This window comes from Pinus tabuliformis, chromosome 7 (genome assembly GCF_031772625.1).
Source record: "Pinus tabuliformis cultivar Carrire ecotype Pingquan chromosome 7, CPIR1, whole genome shotgun sequence".
In the NCBI taxonomy this organism is placed as follows: Eukaryota; Viridiplantae; Streptophyta; class Pinopsida; order Pinales; family Pinaceae; genus Pinus; species Pinus tabuliformis.
In genome coordinates, this window is record NC_142293.1 from 620,421,316 (window position 1) to 620,439,276 (window position 17,961).

The following is a 17,961-nucleotide window of genomic DNA, read 5'->3' on the forward strand; positions in this document are numbered from 1 at the left end:
AGAAGATAAAGAGGAATTAATAGCAATAAGTACTTCTTCAATTATGACTCCTTCCACACCTATTCAAACTCAACAAAGTAGTCCTCAAGTGACACCTTCAACAAGCAATAGGAAAACCTCATGTATTCAAGAAAATACTCCTCCAAGTGGACAACAAAGATCATCAACAACAAGAATTTTTAATGCAAGACAACAACTCCACATTCTACAAGTTCAACTTCAAGTGACACATCAAATCCAACTTTGGCAAGCTTGAGAAGAATTCTTTTTTTAAATTTGAGAGATATTTATGAGAAAAATGAAGGTGAAAGTAGTGCAGGTCTGAATTCTTCTTTTCTTTATACTCACATGTAGATGATCCACTTAATTTTGAAGATGCAATTAAGGAGGAAAAATGGGTAGCAACAATGGATGAGGAAATAGATGCTATAGAAAAGAATGATACATGGGAATTAGTGAGTCTTCCATAAGGAAAGGAAGTAGCAGGGATGTAAAGTGGGTCTATAAGACCAAAATAAATGCGGAAGGAAGGATAGAAAGACATAAAGAAAGGCTAGTTGTTAAGGGATGCAAATAATAGCCTAGAAGAGATTTGCTCTAGTTTCAAGAATGGAAACCATGAGGATGATTTTAGCAATAACATCCAAACATAAATGGAAGGTATATCAAATGGACGTGAAATCAACCTTTTTGAATGGAGTATTGAAAAAGGAAGTGTATGTGGAGCAACCATCTAGTTATGAGGTTCAAGGGAAAGAAGACAAAGTGTATAGACTAAAGAAAGCTCTTTATGGGTTGAAGCAAGAACCATGGCTGTGGTATAGAAAAGTAGACTCATATTTGTTGAATAATGACTTTAGCAAAAGTGATGGTGAGCCTACTCTCTACATCAAAGAAAGTGATGGTAAGCTTTTAATTGTGGTTTTATATGTAGATGATCTAATTTTCACAGGGAGTGATGATATTCTCATTGCTAATTTCAAAGAAGTCATGAAAAATGGGTTTGAAATGACAACTTTGTGATTATTAAGGTACTTTTTAGGCATATAAGTGAACCAAATGGAAGATGAAAAATTTATTTCTCCAACAAGGTATGCAACATACATCTTGAAGAGGTCCAAAATCCAAAACAACAAGATTGCTCCAACACCAACAACCATGGGTTTGAAATTGAATAAAGAACATTGGAGCAATAATGTAGATCCAACACTATACAAAAGCATGGTTAGTAGTTTGATGTATCTGGTTGCAACTAGCCCTGGTTTAATGTATGCAATGAGTTTGGTCTCTAGATTTATGAAAACACCAAAGGAGACGCATTGGCTAGCAACTAAAAGAATTCTAAGGTATGTTAATGGAAAAAAGGAATATTACATTTTGTACACTACAACAAATGAATTTAGGTTGGTTGGATATAGTGATAGTGATTGGGCAAGAAGTGTAGATGATAGAAAAAACACATCAGGTTATGTTTTTCATTTCGGTTTAGGAGTCATTTCATGGGCTTTTAGGAAACAATCAATTGTTTCTCTTTTCACAACGGAAGTTGAATATGTAGTAGCAACAAGGGTAGCTTGTCAAGCAATGTGGATGATAAGAATGTCGAAAGATTTAAGACTTGAACAAGAAGAAACATCAAAGAATTATTGTGACAACAACTCTACAATTGCTTTATCCAAAAACTCAATCTTCCACAAAAGAAGTAATCATATTGACACAAAGTATCATTTCATCAGGGAGCTAATTAATGATGGAGAGATTGCTTTAGAACATTGTAAATCTCAAGAAAAATATGCAGACACTTTCACCAAACAATTAGCAAAAGATATTAGGGTTAGTCTGAAAAAAAACCTTAACATTATTAATATCAATAACTGTAATAAAAAACATTAGAAATAATTCCAACTACTTTAATATCCATACCTACACCATTTCTAGAATAGAAAACCAACCTCATCTCAAATTTTCCTTAATGCTAAAGCAACATAAAAGTAATTGAATTTTTTTACCAGCGTGAAATTTTTCTTCTCTACCCGATATTCTTAACCTGGAGTCAATATCCATCCATCATGATCATGAAAAAGATCCACGCACAAGTAAAATGGTCATCTTGCTCATTATATGTTTTATGAAATAGTTTACAGTGGTCCCATGTGTGTGTATATATATATATATATATATATATATATATATATATATATATATATATATATATATAATGGTATATATATATAAAATGGTCAAAGTGTGTCTAATGAGTATATTCTTTCACGATGTGTTTTGAAAAATAATGGTTTTATTGTGTAAAATTAGATTCATGAGGTATTTCTGGAAAATGTGTATTTTTTTAAATTAAAATTAATTATATATAAAGTTGTTTTTACTGTGATTTTTTGGATTTTTTGGTGCTGAAATCTGTGGAAAAAATTGAGGTTAAATTTTGATTTGGATTGCTTAAATTGGTTTTTTATTATAAATACGGATTCAGCACTTTGAAAAACTTCTAGGGCACTTTGATTGTGCAAACTTACCCATCAAACTTATAATTTCAATAAATTTTTACCAAATTTTAGAAAAATTAAATCAAAAATCCCTATCAAAAAAACTTTTAAAAATTCACACTAAACACAATATATATATAAAATAAATCTAAGCATTATATATATATAACCTGGCCATCATATATATATTATTATTTTTGAATCCGGGCATCACGCTCATTTTGTTAGGTTTATTTTTCTCATTTGACTCTATCTTCTTTTTCACATGTTATGAGAGCAAGAAGCCCAGATGGAAAGCACGGTGTCACGCATAAGGAAAAAATACGGTCTGGTACAGAAAGCTTAATTTTCTAGGATTAATTGTGGGTTGAACTCTTTATATTCTTATTTACTGGTTTTGGATAGGCTATGATCAAATATCATGTTTATTGTTTTTGGATAAACGATAATCAAATGCCTTATTAAAACACTTTTAATATACTCTTAAATATTAAATTACCAATCCCTAACTTATTCAAATATTATTAAAATATCATAAAACAGGTTCTTTCGTACTAGCATTTCCCGAGAATAACTCTTCAATTAAATACCGAGGATTTGGTGCAATTTGAATATATTTTAATATATATTCATCCCATTTTAAACAGACCGTCAAATATTTAATGCATTTGCCATTCTTCTCATGTTGGAGAGGCGCAGGGTGTTCAAGTTTAATAAATAATTTCTTTAAAAAATATAAATTTAAAAAAATATTAAAATTAAATTAATTTATATATATTTATTAAAATAAAGTGAAAATTATTTTAAAATTTATAATAAATTTATGTTATATAATTATTATTATAAAATCAATTTTAAAAAGTTATTTATTTTTTTTCAATTTTGTAAATACATTTCTTTTCAATACACTTTATTCTATTCTTTTTATAAAAGTGGGTCTTTCTCCTATAGAGAGCTTAGTTATGACTAGCTTTCTCTTGTATAAGCACAAACTCAATAACATAGGAGACCATAGACTTCCTAAGATAGCTTTAAATTCCAGCCAAAACTACCTAAGGCTCAAACGAGGTTAGTATAGGTTAAACCATTGGGAGATCGACGAGAATGTTCCATTGCAAAACATTAATAACATTAAAAATATTGTTACTTCTAAGTTCAAAGAAAAATTGTGGTCTGAGAAAGATTTAGCAGCTAAAAGAAAATTAAGATATTATAAGGAGGTCATCAACCTCACCCTAGAATATCAAAAGTATCTCTCTATTTTAACTAGCTCAAAGAAGAAAATTAATATAGCCAAGATTAAAATGAACTCTCATGAGCTCCATAGTGAAATAGGTAGTTGGCCATCTCTGTGAGAATATGAACATCGATGATGAAAATCACTTCCTTTTATAGTGCTCCACGTACAACCACATTAGATCTCAATTTCATAATGTTTGTTGCAATACTAACCTTTCTAGACTTTTAAGATGTCAAAATTATAGTGAGATGGGGAGGCTTCTCTCCAAGATTTTTGAGCATGAAAATAAAATCTTAAACCAAACTAAATAATTCGTTTCTTTAGGTCTAATAAACCAAAGTTTGGTCTCAGTAGACGTTGATCATTATCATCATCATCAAATTTTTAATAAATTATATAATGATATTTTTATCATTTTAATTTTTTAATATTTTTTTTCTTATATTAAAATATTTAATATTTCATTGAATAATTATATTAAACTATTTATAGTTTGAAACCAATAATTAATATAAACAATAAAGGTATAGATATATGGTTTTGTTTTTAATAAAAATATATTATTTTAAATATTAATAAAATATAAATTAAATTTGGATAAATAAAATAACAATTATTCCTCATACCCTTAAAAATATACTAAATAAAATCAACCCATATATAAAATTATAAATATACTACATAAATTTATTAATTATTATATTACATTTCACGGGTTATATTAGAATATAAAAATTATTAATAAATATAATTTTAAATTCAGTGAATTATTAAAAAATGAAATTTTTTTAATTAAAATATCAAATTAAATAGTGGCATGACTTTTCTAAGAATATTTCCTAAAGCACTTTGAAAAATATATAACCTCAATACATAATGCGTTTAAAAGTTTTAATAATATTAATTTTTATAATTAATTAAATGATTTCCATTAAAAAGATTAAATGATTTTTTTGGTAAAAAAAATAATAATGTTTTAGGTATATACGTTGAATTTATGTAATTATATATATATATATATATATATTATATATAAGAATTTTTCTATAAAGTTACTTTTTAATTTGTTTATAATAATATGTTAAGACGGTATAAATATTATATATAAATAAATATATGTGAAACCATTGACCATAAAAGTTAGACTCAAATATGAATGATTAATATGTGATATAATGCTACAACAATTTTTGTTAAATTTTATTCTCTAAATTATTTAAATATTATAATCATTTTTATTGAAGTAAATTTTATAATATCGATTATAACATAATCTAATATTATATTTTTTATTTCACATTAATTTAAATAATATGTTTCACCTTTTTCTTTCCATTTTGAATAAAGGGTATAAGATTTTAATAAAATTTGTAAAACTTTTTTTTATTAAAGAATACCATTATATTTACAACTCTATTTTATTTGTGAAATTTTAATATATTATGATTTATGAGATTTCATTTTAAATTTTCTTTAAAAACATATTCTTTATATAAGTTTCGTTATAGTAGGTTGAAAACATAACTTTATCCTCACAATAATAACATATGAAAATGTACTTTACTCAAATTGAATGGTAGTAAAATATATCTTATCATTTATAACTTTAATGCATAGATCTTTGAATATCTTCAATAAGTAAAAAATAAGATTTTTGTTTGTATATTTGTATTTTTTATCATTAATTTGAAATAGGCAGATTAATTGGCCTTTGATTCGCAAACTAATAAGTTCTTTTTAAAAAAGAAAAAGTAACCATCATTCTACTCAAACTATAGGTTTTTTTTAATTTTATTCATCACATGCTTTACTCGTAAATATGAAATCATTTGTTTGTTTATTTTTCGAAGTTGATAAATTCAACTTACTATTGGCATGACCACTAATCCATACAAATTTATTAGCTATTGTTTTGAAGCTAGTAATTTATGTTTGAATTCATAATCCCCTAGTTCACATGCTTATAGTTTTAGATGATATAAATACTAATTGGTATATTTGCAAATGTTCTAATTATTTATATATAATTTTTTAGAACTAAATGTTATTTAGTGGCTTAAAAAGTCATTCTCATTCATGTGTATGGTTAATTTATAACTTGATTTCTTTTAAATTTCTAGGTGTCAATAATTTTATTTTTTTTCATGCAATTAATATTTTTTTTATTTATTATAGGTATTTTTTTTATTTTTTGGGTTATAATTTTGTGAAAGTTAGTGTATTAATTCTTATACATATTTCCATTCACATTAAAATATATAAATTTGGTAAATAATTAATAAATTTATTTTTAAAATAAAATAACTTAATTAAGTAATTTTTATTTTATTTTTTAGTTTAGTGAAGCCACTAACATTAATATGTATATCTAATCTATAACTTGGTTTCTTTTAAACTTCTAAGTATTAATATGTTTAATGTAATTGTCAGTAATTTTTTTTCCTTTTCATGAAGTTAATTTTTTTTAATTACAAAATTTTAATTATTTTAATTATAACACAAAACATATCAGAATTTTAAGATCGTTTTTATTATTTCTAATATTTTCAGTTGATAAAACAAAAAAATACAAAGAGGTCTACACATACATCATTACATAAACTCAAAGACAGTGCTACATTAGAAAATAAAATATTAGTGTGTGCATTAGTCATAAATTATCTTATTCAACTAAATTATGCACCTAATCTAGTAGCTGAGGATCACCATTGGAGTTTGAAAATGAGGGGTCTATGCCTATGATTCACTTAGTCAGAACCTTTCTTTTAATGTTGTTCATTTTTTCCAGGAGCTCGACCATACAAATGCTAATTTCCTGTTGAGTGTTAGCCCTATCTGTGAGAACTCTTTCGATAAGAGTTTTTGTGTGCTAGTATAGGTTGATAGTCTCCATATAGGTAGATTCTCTAGCGCTAGTGGAATTTCCAACATTAGGAATCCAATCTCTGGTCTCTCGCTCCACATTTGTGTCTAGGATGAACTTGTGAGCTTGTCTGACTTGCTCCTCTACATCAGATATTCCTCTTTGGACATCATTAGGGATAATATCCCTATACCTTTCAATGGTTTCCATGACATAGGATTGAGCCAAGTCCCTCTGAGGCTTAGGGGACTAAAGATTGGAGATGGTGGCCCCATGTTCTTCTTCCTTGATGGGAGGGATCAATGAGATAATGCCTCACCATGATGGTGAAGGGGGAAGAGAAAGGAGAAATCAAGGTGGGAGGGACGAGCCAATGTAGATGAGAGCAAGTAGGGGTGAATAATAGAGGACCAAGCAAGGGATGAAGGAACCAGAACAAGGGATGAAAATAAAGAGGGTTGGGATAGAACAAGAAGGGGAGCTAGTGATAAGACCAATAGACATCTAGGAAGAAACAACAGAAATGGGGAAAAATCAAAGAGAAATACGCAAGAAGTAGCCTCCTAGATGCATAGGGCCAAGGACCAAGATGGAAGTCTAGAAACAAAAGGAGCTACAGAGGACAAAGAAGTAAACATAAATTGTTGCAAATTCAAAATAAAGATGCAGAGAAAAAGCATGAAAAAGCCAAACTTGAAAAAAAAGATGGCTACACGAAGAGGAGTGACACACATGAGCAAAGAGAAATTGGAATTCTTGAGATGTATGACGATAATTAGAGCCTTATCTACATGTGCTCCATGAAATGATGTTGGCTATCCAGACCTACAATTTTTCAATGAATTCTGCCATGGTTGGTGGATTATAAATAGACCGAAGATCCTTCTTCCCAATGTGTTGTGACCTTCTTCCCGTCCCCTTGCATAATGATCTCGCCCCTGCATATATTCTACCGTGATTGAAACTTTGGGCCCTCGAATGTGGAAACCACCACATCTGTGTACATTCCTACTCCTCACACACTTCCTCTCTACGCTGGTGCAACAAACACAAAATTACTATCTTTGTATCGTTCCCTGCGACAATGACATGGCCATGCAGGTTTCAAGGTAGATGCAACCTACTCCCCTCCATAACTCTTCATTAACCTCATCTCTTGCATTACTTTGCATGGCAGACGAGCACCCTTGTGGTGATATAAAATTGTAAAAGTTTAGGGTATTGATTCTTATAAATATTTCCATTTACATTAAAATATATAAATTTGATAAAATAATTACTAACTTCAATTAAAAAAAAAAACCAAAACATTAATTTAACTTTCTTTTTGTTTATAAAATTAGCTAGAAAATTATTAGTATTTAAATTTTTAGTAAATACTCACCTTCATATTAAAACATAAAAATTAGGTATAAATAAATTTGCATATTATTTTTTTTTTTCTAAATAAAATTATTCTATTAACATGAAAGGGGTAAAATTACATCTAGACCGTAGTCAAAAACAATTGCCCTGTAGGAGCGGCAGAGAAAAGCAGAGACACTGTCCATGACAGAGAGCTGAGCTGAGAACTAGAATTCAAATCCCACGTAGGGGAGCAAGTATTGACCTTCTGACTGTGCTTACAAAAATTCAAAGAAACATGCAGATTGAACCATATCTTGCAGGTGTGGATCCATTTATCCACATGACCCAAAAAAAAGCCCGATATTATGGGCCGCATTACAAGTGACAGGAGCAACAGAGAGAGATCTACACATCTGGACGCTCTTCCACAATTCTGCACCAACCGAACTCAGGAAGTTCTCTAGCACGAGCTGCTTCAGTTTCATCCCTAGCGCGAGCATCAGCAACATCAGAAGGACCAGGAGCCATTTCCATCACCACGTCTGAGGCAAAGTGAATTGGAATCTCCGGAATCTGCATAGTGAGAGGATTCGGCGCAAAGATAGAGGCAGGGCCCTCTTGTTGGGCACTGGACTCGCCCACCTCTTGGGATTCTTCATGAAAGATCATTGAGATGTGGGCCGTTATCCTTGGACGATTCTGAGTGCAATTGAAAGAGAAAATCGCAGAGCCGAAAGAGGGAGACGGCGAGGAGTCTGGAGGGTGGTGGCTGGGGAGATGGACGTGCCTTCTCCCACTGCGAGTGTGGGGATAATGGCCGGCGGTGAGGTCGCTGGAGAGGGATGGAGAAGTGGAGGTCGTGCTGGAGGGTGCACGCTGAGGAGTTCCCTTGCGGCTCCTCATCCTATGGCGAAGACGGGGCATCAAACAGAACGCAACAACTCTATTAAAACAAGACCGCTCACCCACCGCCACCGAGCTTAGGTTGATTAAAAAAGCATCCGAACAAAGGTAGGAGACCTCTAGAAGATACTGTGGAAGAAACAGGGGCAACTTCTTAGGATTGCCTGAGCAAAACAAGACCCACTATAATATTGCTGAAAATTGCTGAAAATGTAACATTTGCAGCATAACTAGAGTATCTATAAAGCCATCATACCATAAAAAACTAATAAAAAACATGTATCAACTATGAATCAGAAGAAGTGACTAGTGTTGGATCTCTTGCACTAGAACTTGGAGGGACAGATGAGGTAGCTATGCATGGGATATGGCACTCAATTTGAGCTAGACGGGCGTCCATCTTGTCCATGTGGAATCTCATATTTATTTTCTCTCTTTTTATATCCGCAAGGATAGAAAATATATTGTACTAATCAACCCACCTTTCCATTAGAATCATACTAATCAAAGTTTTCATCTTCCATTATTGAAATAAAGATGGGAGGTACCGTTGTTTTCAGTCCCTAATATGTCTAGAGTCCAAAACCATCTGCCCAAACTCCTCTAGTAACTTTGAGTCAGAAAGTGCATGTCCATCTTTAGTTTCCATGGTTTCAAGGGCTTGAATCTCACTACGAATACTAGTGGGAATGGCTAATTGGAAAGCCTTAACAACATCCTATGCTTTTTGTTGGGTGCGCTTGTGGCCATGAGGACCTCGGCCACCCCCCAATACCTCTCCAAATCCTCATGTGCTTATGTTGCATGGCATATGAATGATAGGGGTTTATATAGGAATAAAAAAAACATAATTCACAGTTGAAAAGACACCAGGGTTCAAACCCCAGGTGAGCACGAAACACATAAATGACAAAAGTATCCCAACATCCCATAATTGGTGAGTATGAAGTCACTAAGGGCCCAATTACCAGAAGCAATAATCTTCCAGAGTGCTCAAAACTAGACTCTAACTGACCAGAGTCACCACAACTAAACCAATTCAACCAAGAAATAGGCTAGCTCACATTGTCATCATTGGGGATTGCAAGCATTCGTGCCAAACACCTAGAAAAATAATGAGTACAAGACAAAGGAATTTGAAAGGGTTTAGAGTTACCCAAGAAGAGTTGAATTCCACCTTTTGTGTTCAAGTTGCACTAGTTGATCTTAGAATTGTGGGTATGATGACCACCAAGAGATTGCCTTCCTCCTTTATTAGCTCATTCCCTACGTTGCCAGCTTGTTCCTGTGACACAACTTCTTTGAGCTCCATGGTGAGATTGTTTAAATTCTTCTAATGCATAATTATGCTTGGAAATTCTAGTATGCCAAGTCCTCTCTTAATTTTGGGAGGCCATCCAAATTACCAAATCAGTTACGACTCACCTCTTTGCTCAAACTACCTTCTTCCTGAATTTCACACCCAAACCTTTTAAGAATGGTAGAGCATCTATTCTCGACAAGGTGACAATTCATCATGTCTTCCTACTCCCCCCATTGGTGTCCATTGGCTATCCTTCAATAATGCACGGGGTGGCCACACCATCCCCTTCTTTTAATACCCTTTATGTCACTCAATCACCAAGGTGGTGGATGCAATTATCCACGACATCATTGGAAATATAAATAATTTCATTTTAAAATTATAGTTAAATTATCTATTAAAACATCTTCTTCTATATTGGGAAAGCTATTCTTCCCAATAATTTAACAATAATTTATTCTTAAATTTAAATTTATAATTAAAAAAAAAAAACTATACTCTTAATTATTAAACTCATAATCTATTACTAAATATTTAAACCAATTCAAAATACATTATCTATTATGGAATATTTAAACAAATTCAGAGTTACTATATATATATAAATAAATTGAAATATGCCATTTAACACATTTTTACAACAAACTTGGTTTTTGAATAGAATTATATCAAATAGAATTATAATATGATATTTAGTATATATATATAAATAAATTGAAATATGCCATTTCAACACATTTTTACAACAAATTTTGTTTTTGAATAGAATTATAATATGATATTACTAAATATTTCAACCAATTCAAAATACATTCTCTTATTGAATATTTAACCAATTCAAATAAAATAGAATAGAATAGAATTGAAATATGCTATTTCAACACATTTTTACAACAAACTTGACTTTTGAATAGAATTATAATATGTATTAATATACATTCGGGTCAATTTAAAATACATTATCTATTATTGAATATTTAAACCAATTCAAATAAAATAAAATAAAATAGAAATGAAATATGCTATTTCAACACATTTTTACAACAAATTTGACTTTTGAATAGAAATATAATATGTATTGATATACATTCGGGTCAATTTCATAGGGACGAGAGAACTGCAATGGCACTGCATTTCTAACAGACACTGCTTTTGGTAGAAGATAATTAGACTCCTGATTAAAAAACTCCTAACTCAATTTCAAAGGGACGGGAGGAAAGCATTTGTATTGCATCTCCTCCTAACTGGCGTGATCGAAATCAAAAGTATTTTACACATGGTCGTCCTGTGTGGTAACTTTTCATGCTTCGCCTTCACTTTCAAATCTGCATGTTTTTCTTCCTCTGAACATAGTAGGAGTTAGTGCTGCTATGCCTTCTTCATTCCCCATTGATGAACAATTGTGCTGCACTCCTCCGATCTCAGGAAACTGATAGCGCTTCAGCCTATCAATTTTAATATGAGTTGGTACCCCCAAATTCGGTTCGCCATATCTCAGATATGCATGACCCTCTCCTTCATTCTGATCCTGAGGCTGAATGTTAAAGTGTTGATCAACGTCGGCCCATAGAATTTCTGGTGCACTGAATTGGGGCCGGGAATTATGTGGTAGGTATGACTCATACAGCTGGCTTACGTAATCTTCCGCCTTATTCCTCGTATAATCTCCCAGACAAACAATACTGCAATCCGCTGCATTTGAATAGGAATGACCAACGCTCCATGGAGTTATTACAGAAGATGCTGACAACGACGAATTGTGGATCATGATCTCGTTCTCATTTTCATTAATGATATGGCCATCGCTTTCACTTTTTTCTTTCAAGGAGTTGCTGATCTCAACACCAGAAGGAACAGTGATGGAACAACCAAGAGAGTTATTGACAGAGCAATGCATTTCATGAGATTGTAATGTATTCCACGGGTCTACTAATTTATCACATCTCGAGGAATTTGCAGATTTATAAGAATATTCTTGCGCTTGCAGACCTGGGAATGTAAAAGCCTGAGAAATGCTGTTGCTCGTGTGAGTAGAAGTAGGATCAGTCCACAGCCGTGAACAAGAAATTAGCTGGTTGTTGGTGGGGTCTGCAGCAATTTCAAACTCATTATTTTGCTCAGGCTTCAAATCCACTACATCCTGAACGCAAGAGTGCTGGTTTTCTGCAGTAATCATGGCAGAAAATATGTCATCATGTGCCCGCAGGTACCCTTCAGGCAGGACCTCCGATGGCTTGGCAGACTCATGAGGTGCCATATAAGCATCAGAAGCATTTGCAGACACTGAATTTGTATTGTATGTGTGATCAGATTGAGAGAGGATGTTGGTTTCCCTGCTGTTGTTGCTGGCGGCTTTGCTGGAGGAGGAACAGGGGAGACTGTGCTGCTTGATGTTAAGCTTCTTCTTGATGTAAGAATTCCAGTAATTTTTAATCTCGTTGTCCGTGCGTCCGGGCAGATGGGAAGCAATTTGAGACCACCTGCATCGGCAATGCCATTCATTTTGCTGAATCAATGGACAGAAAGCAGGGACTCATGTGACCAATTATTACGAGAGAAATATGGTTGGATTTATCTAGATTGCAGATTCCAGATATTTTTGGAAATAAACTATTGACTTTTCGGAGAAGTTAGATTTTAGAATATTTCTAAAATCAACCAACAATGTCAAGTTACTGAGAAATATAATAATAAAAGTGAACCGAGCTATAAAGTACAACCTGTTACCCAGAATGGAGTGTAAGTATAGGATCAATTGTTCTTCTTGGAGTGAAATTGCACCGTGTTTAAGCCCAGGTCGCAAGTAGTTAATCCATCTCAACCTGCAACTTTTTCCGCATCTCTGGAGACCTGCACATTGTATATTCATGGCCGTATTATTATGATTCGCCAAACGCCTTTTGTTGGGTTGGGGAGGATGTCTATTCCTTAAAAATGTTATATCGTGTAAAAATAAAAATGGTTCATCTGACCTAGGAGAAGAGGGTAATCACTGAGCGACAATGGAGTTGCACACAGAGAAAAGAGAATTATCTGAGGCTATATCTAGAGTTAGCACAGGGACTTGTCTAAACACGTGGTGGTGATATTTCTTTCTTTAAATCAGATACTAAAATTAATAATAGAAATGAATTCAGCATCCTCAAAATTAAAAATAAAAAATAAAAATTTATTAACTAACTCACACCATATTATTAACTAACTCACACCATATCTAGAGTTTCAAACAGAAGAAAAGTATTTACTAAAATAAAAAATAATTATTAAATATCCAGATTTTTAAAGAGAAGAAAAGTATTTATTAAAATAAAAAATTGATTATTAACTAATTGACAGCATATTCAGAGTTTCACAGAGGAGAAAAGAGAATTGTTTTTAGTGTGGATTTTTGGAAGTTTTTCATGGGGTTTTTTTGGTTTAATTTCTCTAAAATTTTGCAGGAATTTATTAAAATCACAAGTTTGATGGGTAACTCCTGCACAATCCAAATGGGTTCGAGGTTTTTCAGGGTGCTGAATCATACGTACATTCAAAAAACCAATTTAAATAACACATCAAGATTTCCTCTCAATTTTTCGACCAAATTCAGACACCAAAAATCTACAAATCACACTAAAAACAACTCCTCAAATAAATATTGACTAAAATACTATATTTATAAATAACAAAAGTGTAAAAAAAAGGAATTGGCATCAGAGAAAAAAAGTAATAACTGAGAATTTTGAAAGTTTGTAGAACCGGGACCGTAAAAATAAAAAATAATTTTGTTTTGCATTGTAAAGGGTAATTAGTTGGTACATTTTGGAATATTGTGATAATATGACGGATGTGAATGAATTTCAAAAATATTTTGAAATATGAAAACCATCATTTTTAAAAAGTATGTTATTAATATATTAGTTAGTATTTTGAAATATGATATTAATAAATTAGTTGTTATACAGTTTTGTCAGCAAAGGAGGAAATTAATGTTATTTAATAAAAAATTTAAAAAATATATAATAAACTTAGAGTTTTTTTTTTTTTTCATAATTTAAATAAAAATAATATCTCTTAAATATGGTTATTGATCTAATTTAAATATAATATAAATTATATTATTAATTTTCAGAATTTTTAACTTATCATAATTATTTTTAACTTGAATTTTTAATTAATTATATAGAAGTTTTTTTATGGTTGACTTTTGGAACTTATTAATGAGGTTCATTTTCAAGCCCAAGGTATTGGTGGATTTGAAAAATCCACCAGGAAAAATATTCTATATAATTAATCTCAAGATCACTATGATCACTATGGATAACAAAAATCTGAAATAAAAAATATCAATTAATTATTTTAATATTAAAATGAAATTATACTTTTTATCACTTTATAAACTAAATCTATTTTAAAAAACATCAATCATTATTATTAATCAAAATTAATATATATATATATATATATAAAAAAAATTTAAAATAATAAGAGAATAGAAAATCAATTCAGTAAAATTCATATTAAATGTATTATTTAAAACTTTGTCAGTTATTAAATATATGGTATGATTGTAAGAAGAATTTCGGGGTAAATCACATGAGGAAAGACTTTTGTCGACGTGTTTCGAACCAACTTGTCCTCACGATGAACAACACTAGTTGGTTCGAAATGCGTCGACAAAAATCTTTCCTCATGTGATTTATGCCGAAATTCTTCTTACAACTATTATGAATCACAGAAGCCTCGATTCATATATAAAACATTTTAAAAATAAATAAAAACCAAAAATACCAGTATAAGTTTCTGTGAACGTTTTAAGTTTCGGTGAACGTTTTACATTTTCATAACTCTGACAGAAATCTTTATAACTATAATAGTAAAATAACTTCTCAATATATACAAATAAAATAATTTTACACTGGAAAAAAACCTAATAGAAAGCTCGATCTTACAGCTCTGGTAATTGCACCTCTAATAATAATTAAAGGAAAGGTTGAATTGAATAAAATGAAGTAACAAGTTGAAGGCTGCATCTCCAATGTCTAAAGGTTGAATGAATAAAAGAGAACCAATAAATACCTGAAATTTGCACCTCGCTGAATTGAACAGAATAAAACAGAAGATAGGGTACTTAAGTAATTACCAACTTGTTTGGCCACATAGCTCCAGGAACAGCCAATAAGGCGGTTGTTCATCATATAATTGACGAGTTTTTTGTCTTCCTCAGGTGTCCAGAGACCTTTTTTCATTTTTCGTATCTCTGGTTTGGAGGAAATGGGGGATCCTTTTTCTCGCCCTGGTGTGAAACTCATGTTTAAGCCCACTTACCAGTTGCTCCTCTCTGCAAGTGACTGAACTTGATGGTGCGCTCTCCAACCACTGTGTTTACCAGTTGCTCCTCTCTGCAAGTGACTGAACTTGATGGTGCGCTCTCCAACCACTGTGTTTACCAGTTGCTCCTCTCTGCAAGTGACTGAACTTGATGGTGCGCTCTCCAACCACTGTGTTTACCAGTTGCTCCTCTCTGCAAGTGACTGAACTTGATGGTGCGCTCTCCAACCACTGTAACGCAGGTTGCCAGAGGTTCATCTGCGCCTGAAACTATGGAACGCAGACATTTAAACACACATTCAGAAAAAGAGAGATCGACAAACACGAGGAAGAATGGATGGAGCCCATCAGCCTTCAATTTTCAATGATGGTCACATGGCCACTTACCAACCCTTGTATTTGATTCCGCCTGTGTGTCACCATAGCATATGCGATTCTTGAATGTAAAGGAAAGGGATTTTATAACTCCCTATATTATTTCGCCTCATCTGAACTCAACCATTCTCTCACTGTGGTTGTGGTTGTGAATAATAAATCAAATGAAAAATGACCTCCTGTACTTTCCCATCAACCTTCACGTTTACATATATTTGTCAACGAAACAATAGTATCCGTACTACTTATCCTCAAATCCCGATGCATGCTTTCAATCGTTGAACGTTCATCCAGTCAGTTGCAGTTGTGAAAGCTAATTACCTAACTTGACTCGGACATTATATGGCCAAGCAATACCTAACTTCGCTAATGTGTCCAATTATTTAAATGAAAAAACATTAGAAGCGAACTTGCCTGATATGTCCAATCATAAAAGTTCATAACTTGGGGCCGTATGTTTCCATGTTTTTCTTTTACTAGATTATGTGTGACGTGGTCGGGGAGATTCCACATAAAGCATAAGCTAGAGTATAACTAAAACAAACCACGGCTTTATAATCAACCACTCTACCCTCATCACCTCCCAATGGGAACGCTTATAGCTTTCTACGGTAAAGCGAATGATGTGATGTTGAAAATGTTTTGCTAACGTTATAACCATGCACATTGTCAAAATAAAATTATTTGTGTTGAAAGTAAAAATAACGTGATGTCAGTTTTTCTAGAAGTAAATTATGTAATCATGACTTTAAAACACTTAACATTAAGGGATGATATTCTATTTATCATTAACATTATGAGTAATATGACTGTATTAATAAAGTGGTTAATTTTCATTCATTCATGGAGTATGGGTAAGTTGAATGTTATATGAGAGTGTTTTTATGTCCAAATAAGTGGGAAAATTTTATGGGTTAATATTCACATGTGGGCTAATTTTTTATGTTTTTTCAAAAAAAGATTCGCCCACATTTTATACTATAAAATTATTTTACCTTGTAAATAGCCAAAATTTTATATAGACTAATATAAATCATTAGAAATAGAAATATTTTTACAAAAATATTGCCAACATTTTACAATTTTCATATTAAGGACTATTAAAATTTGTCAAGATTTCTAAACTTTAAGATGAACTTTCATTCTTAAAATTTTCCATGGTCAAACAACTGCCCTCAAAACATGGATTAAAAATTGTGGTTGTTTCTTTGCAAAAATCTCCCCATGAGTTTATGAAATGCCACAATGAAATCCTATTTATGACCATGTTGTTAATTGTGGAACCTATTGCAACTCCATCTATTAGCTTCATTACTATGTTCATTACGTGATCATAATCAAATTTAAGAATATATGGATGAGAAATATAAAATGAGGGAGTTAGTTTTCTAGTTAAATAAGTTCAAAATTTTCCACTAAACAGGAGGAAAAAGAGTTATTTTTCCTACATGATAGGGAGAAAGCTTATCTAAATGTTTGAGCTCTATATAAAATGTGAGTAGTGTATTATTAAACCGGACATAAGAAACTAGAATTTATGAAAGCATGAACTCACTTGAACTACAATTAGAAGAAGAAAATGACCATTAAGATTAATACTAATACCACTATGTTGAGTAAAAAGTTGGTGAATAACTAGATCAACCTTAGCCTTTGCTATTCCTTGAATTCTAACACTTCACTTAGCTATTTTAAATAGGGAATTTTTTAGGGGTGAAATTTTTCCAATTGGCTATTTTTTGGCCAATTTCTAGAAAACATATTTTCCCATTTAGTTAAAAATTACATAGCTTTTGCACATGGGGAATAGAGGAGACAATGAGAAAGTGTTATGTTAAGGAACTATGTTGTGTAAAGGTCACCAGTTTGAAACTCCACAGGAAAAAATCCACCCATGCTAAGGGTTGTGGCCCACGTCGGGTGTGATCCCCAAGTGATTTCGATTGCTTAGATGCCCTTGGATTGCAACTACTCAAGCCATTGGTTAGGCATGCAAGCCTTCTTAAGACTCACATAACCTAACAACAAAAAAATAAAAAGCCACATAACCTAACAACAAAAAAATAAAAAACCTCATAGCTTTTACTTAAGTATGATTAAATTTATAATATTTTCCAAA

The 17,961-nt window shown here is 31.9% G+C and overlaps 1 protein-coding gene across 1 annotated transcript; it reads right to left on the bottom strand.

Moving 5' to 3' along the window:
- Window positions 1-11,251: 11,251 nt before the first annotated feature.
- On the bottom strand, window positions 11,252-15,732 carry LOC149248964 (uncharacterized). The gene is made up of 3 exons (XM_089456143.1): window positions 15,280-15,732; window positions 12,878-13,007; window positions 11,252-12,637 (listed from the first exon to the last, which is right to left on the bottom strand). Exons 1-3 carry the CDS (start codon window positions 15,446-15,448, stop codon window positions 11,458-11,460), a joined length of 1,479 nt encoding a protein of 492 aa, XP_089312269.1. The 5' UTR covers window positions 15,449-15,732; the 3' UTR covers window positions 11,252-11,457.
- Window positions 15,733-17,961: the final 2,229 nt, after the last annotated feature.

Bases quoted from the DNA above. Each gene is read 5' to 3' on its own strand.
- LOC149248964 (XM_089456143.1), bottom strand. From the start codon at position 15,448: ATGAGTTTCACACCAGGGCGAGAAAAAGGATCCCCCATTTCCTCCAAA. The intron at 13,008-15,279 runs GTAATTACTTAA...TACAATGTGCAG, and splicing joins CTATGTGGCCAAACAAGTTG to GTCTCCAGAGATGCGGAAAA. The intron at 12,638-12,877 runs GTTGTACTTTAT...TTGCCGATGCAG, and splicing joins CACTCCATTCTGGGTAACAG to GTGGTCTCAAATTGCTTCCC.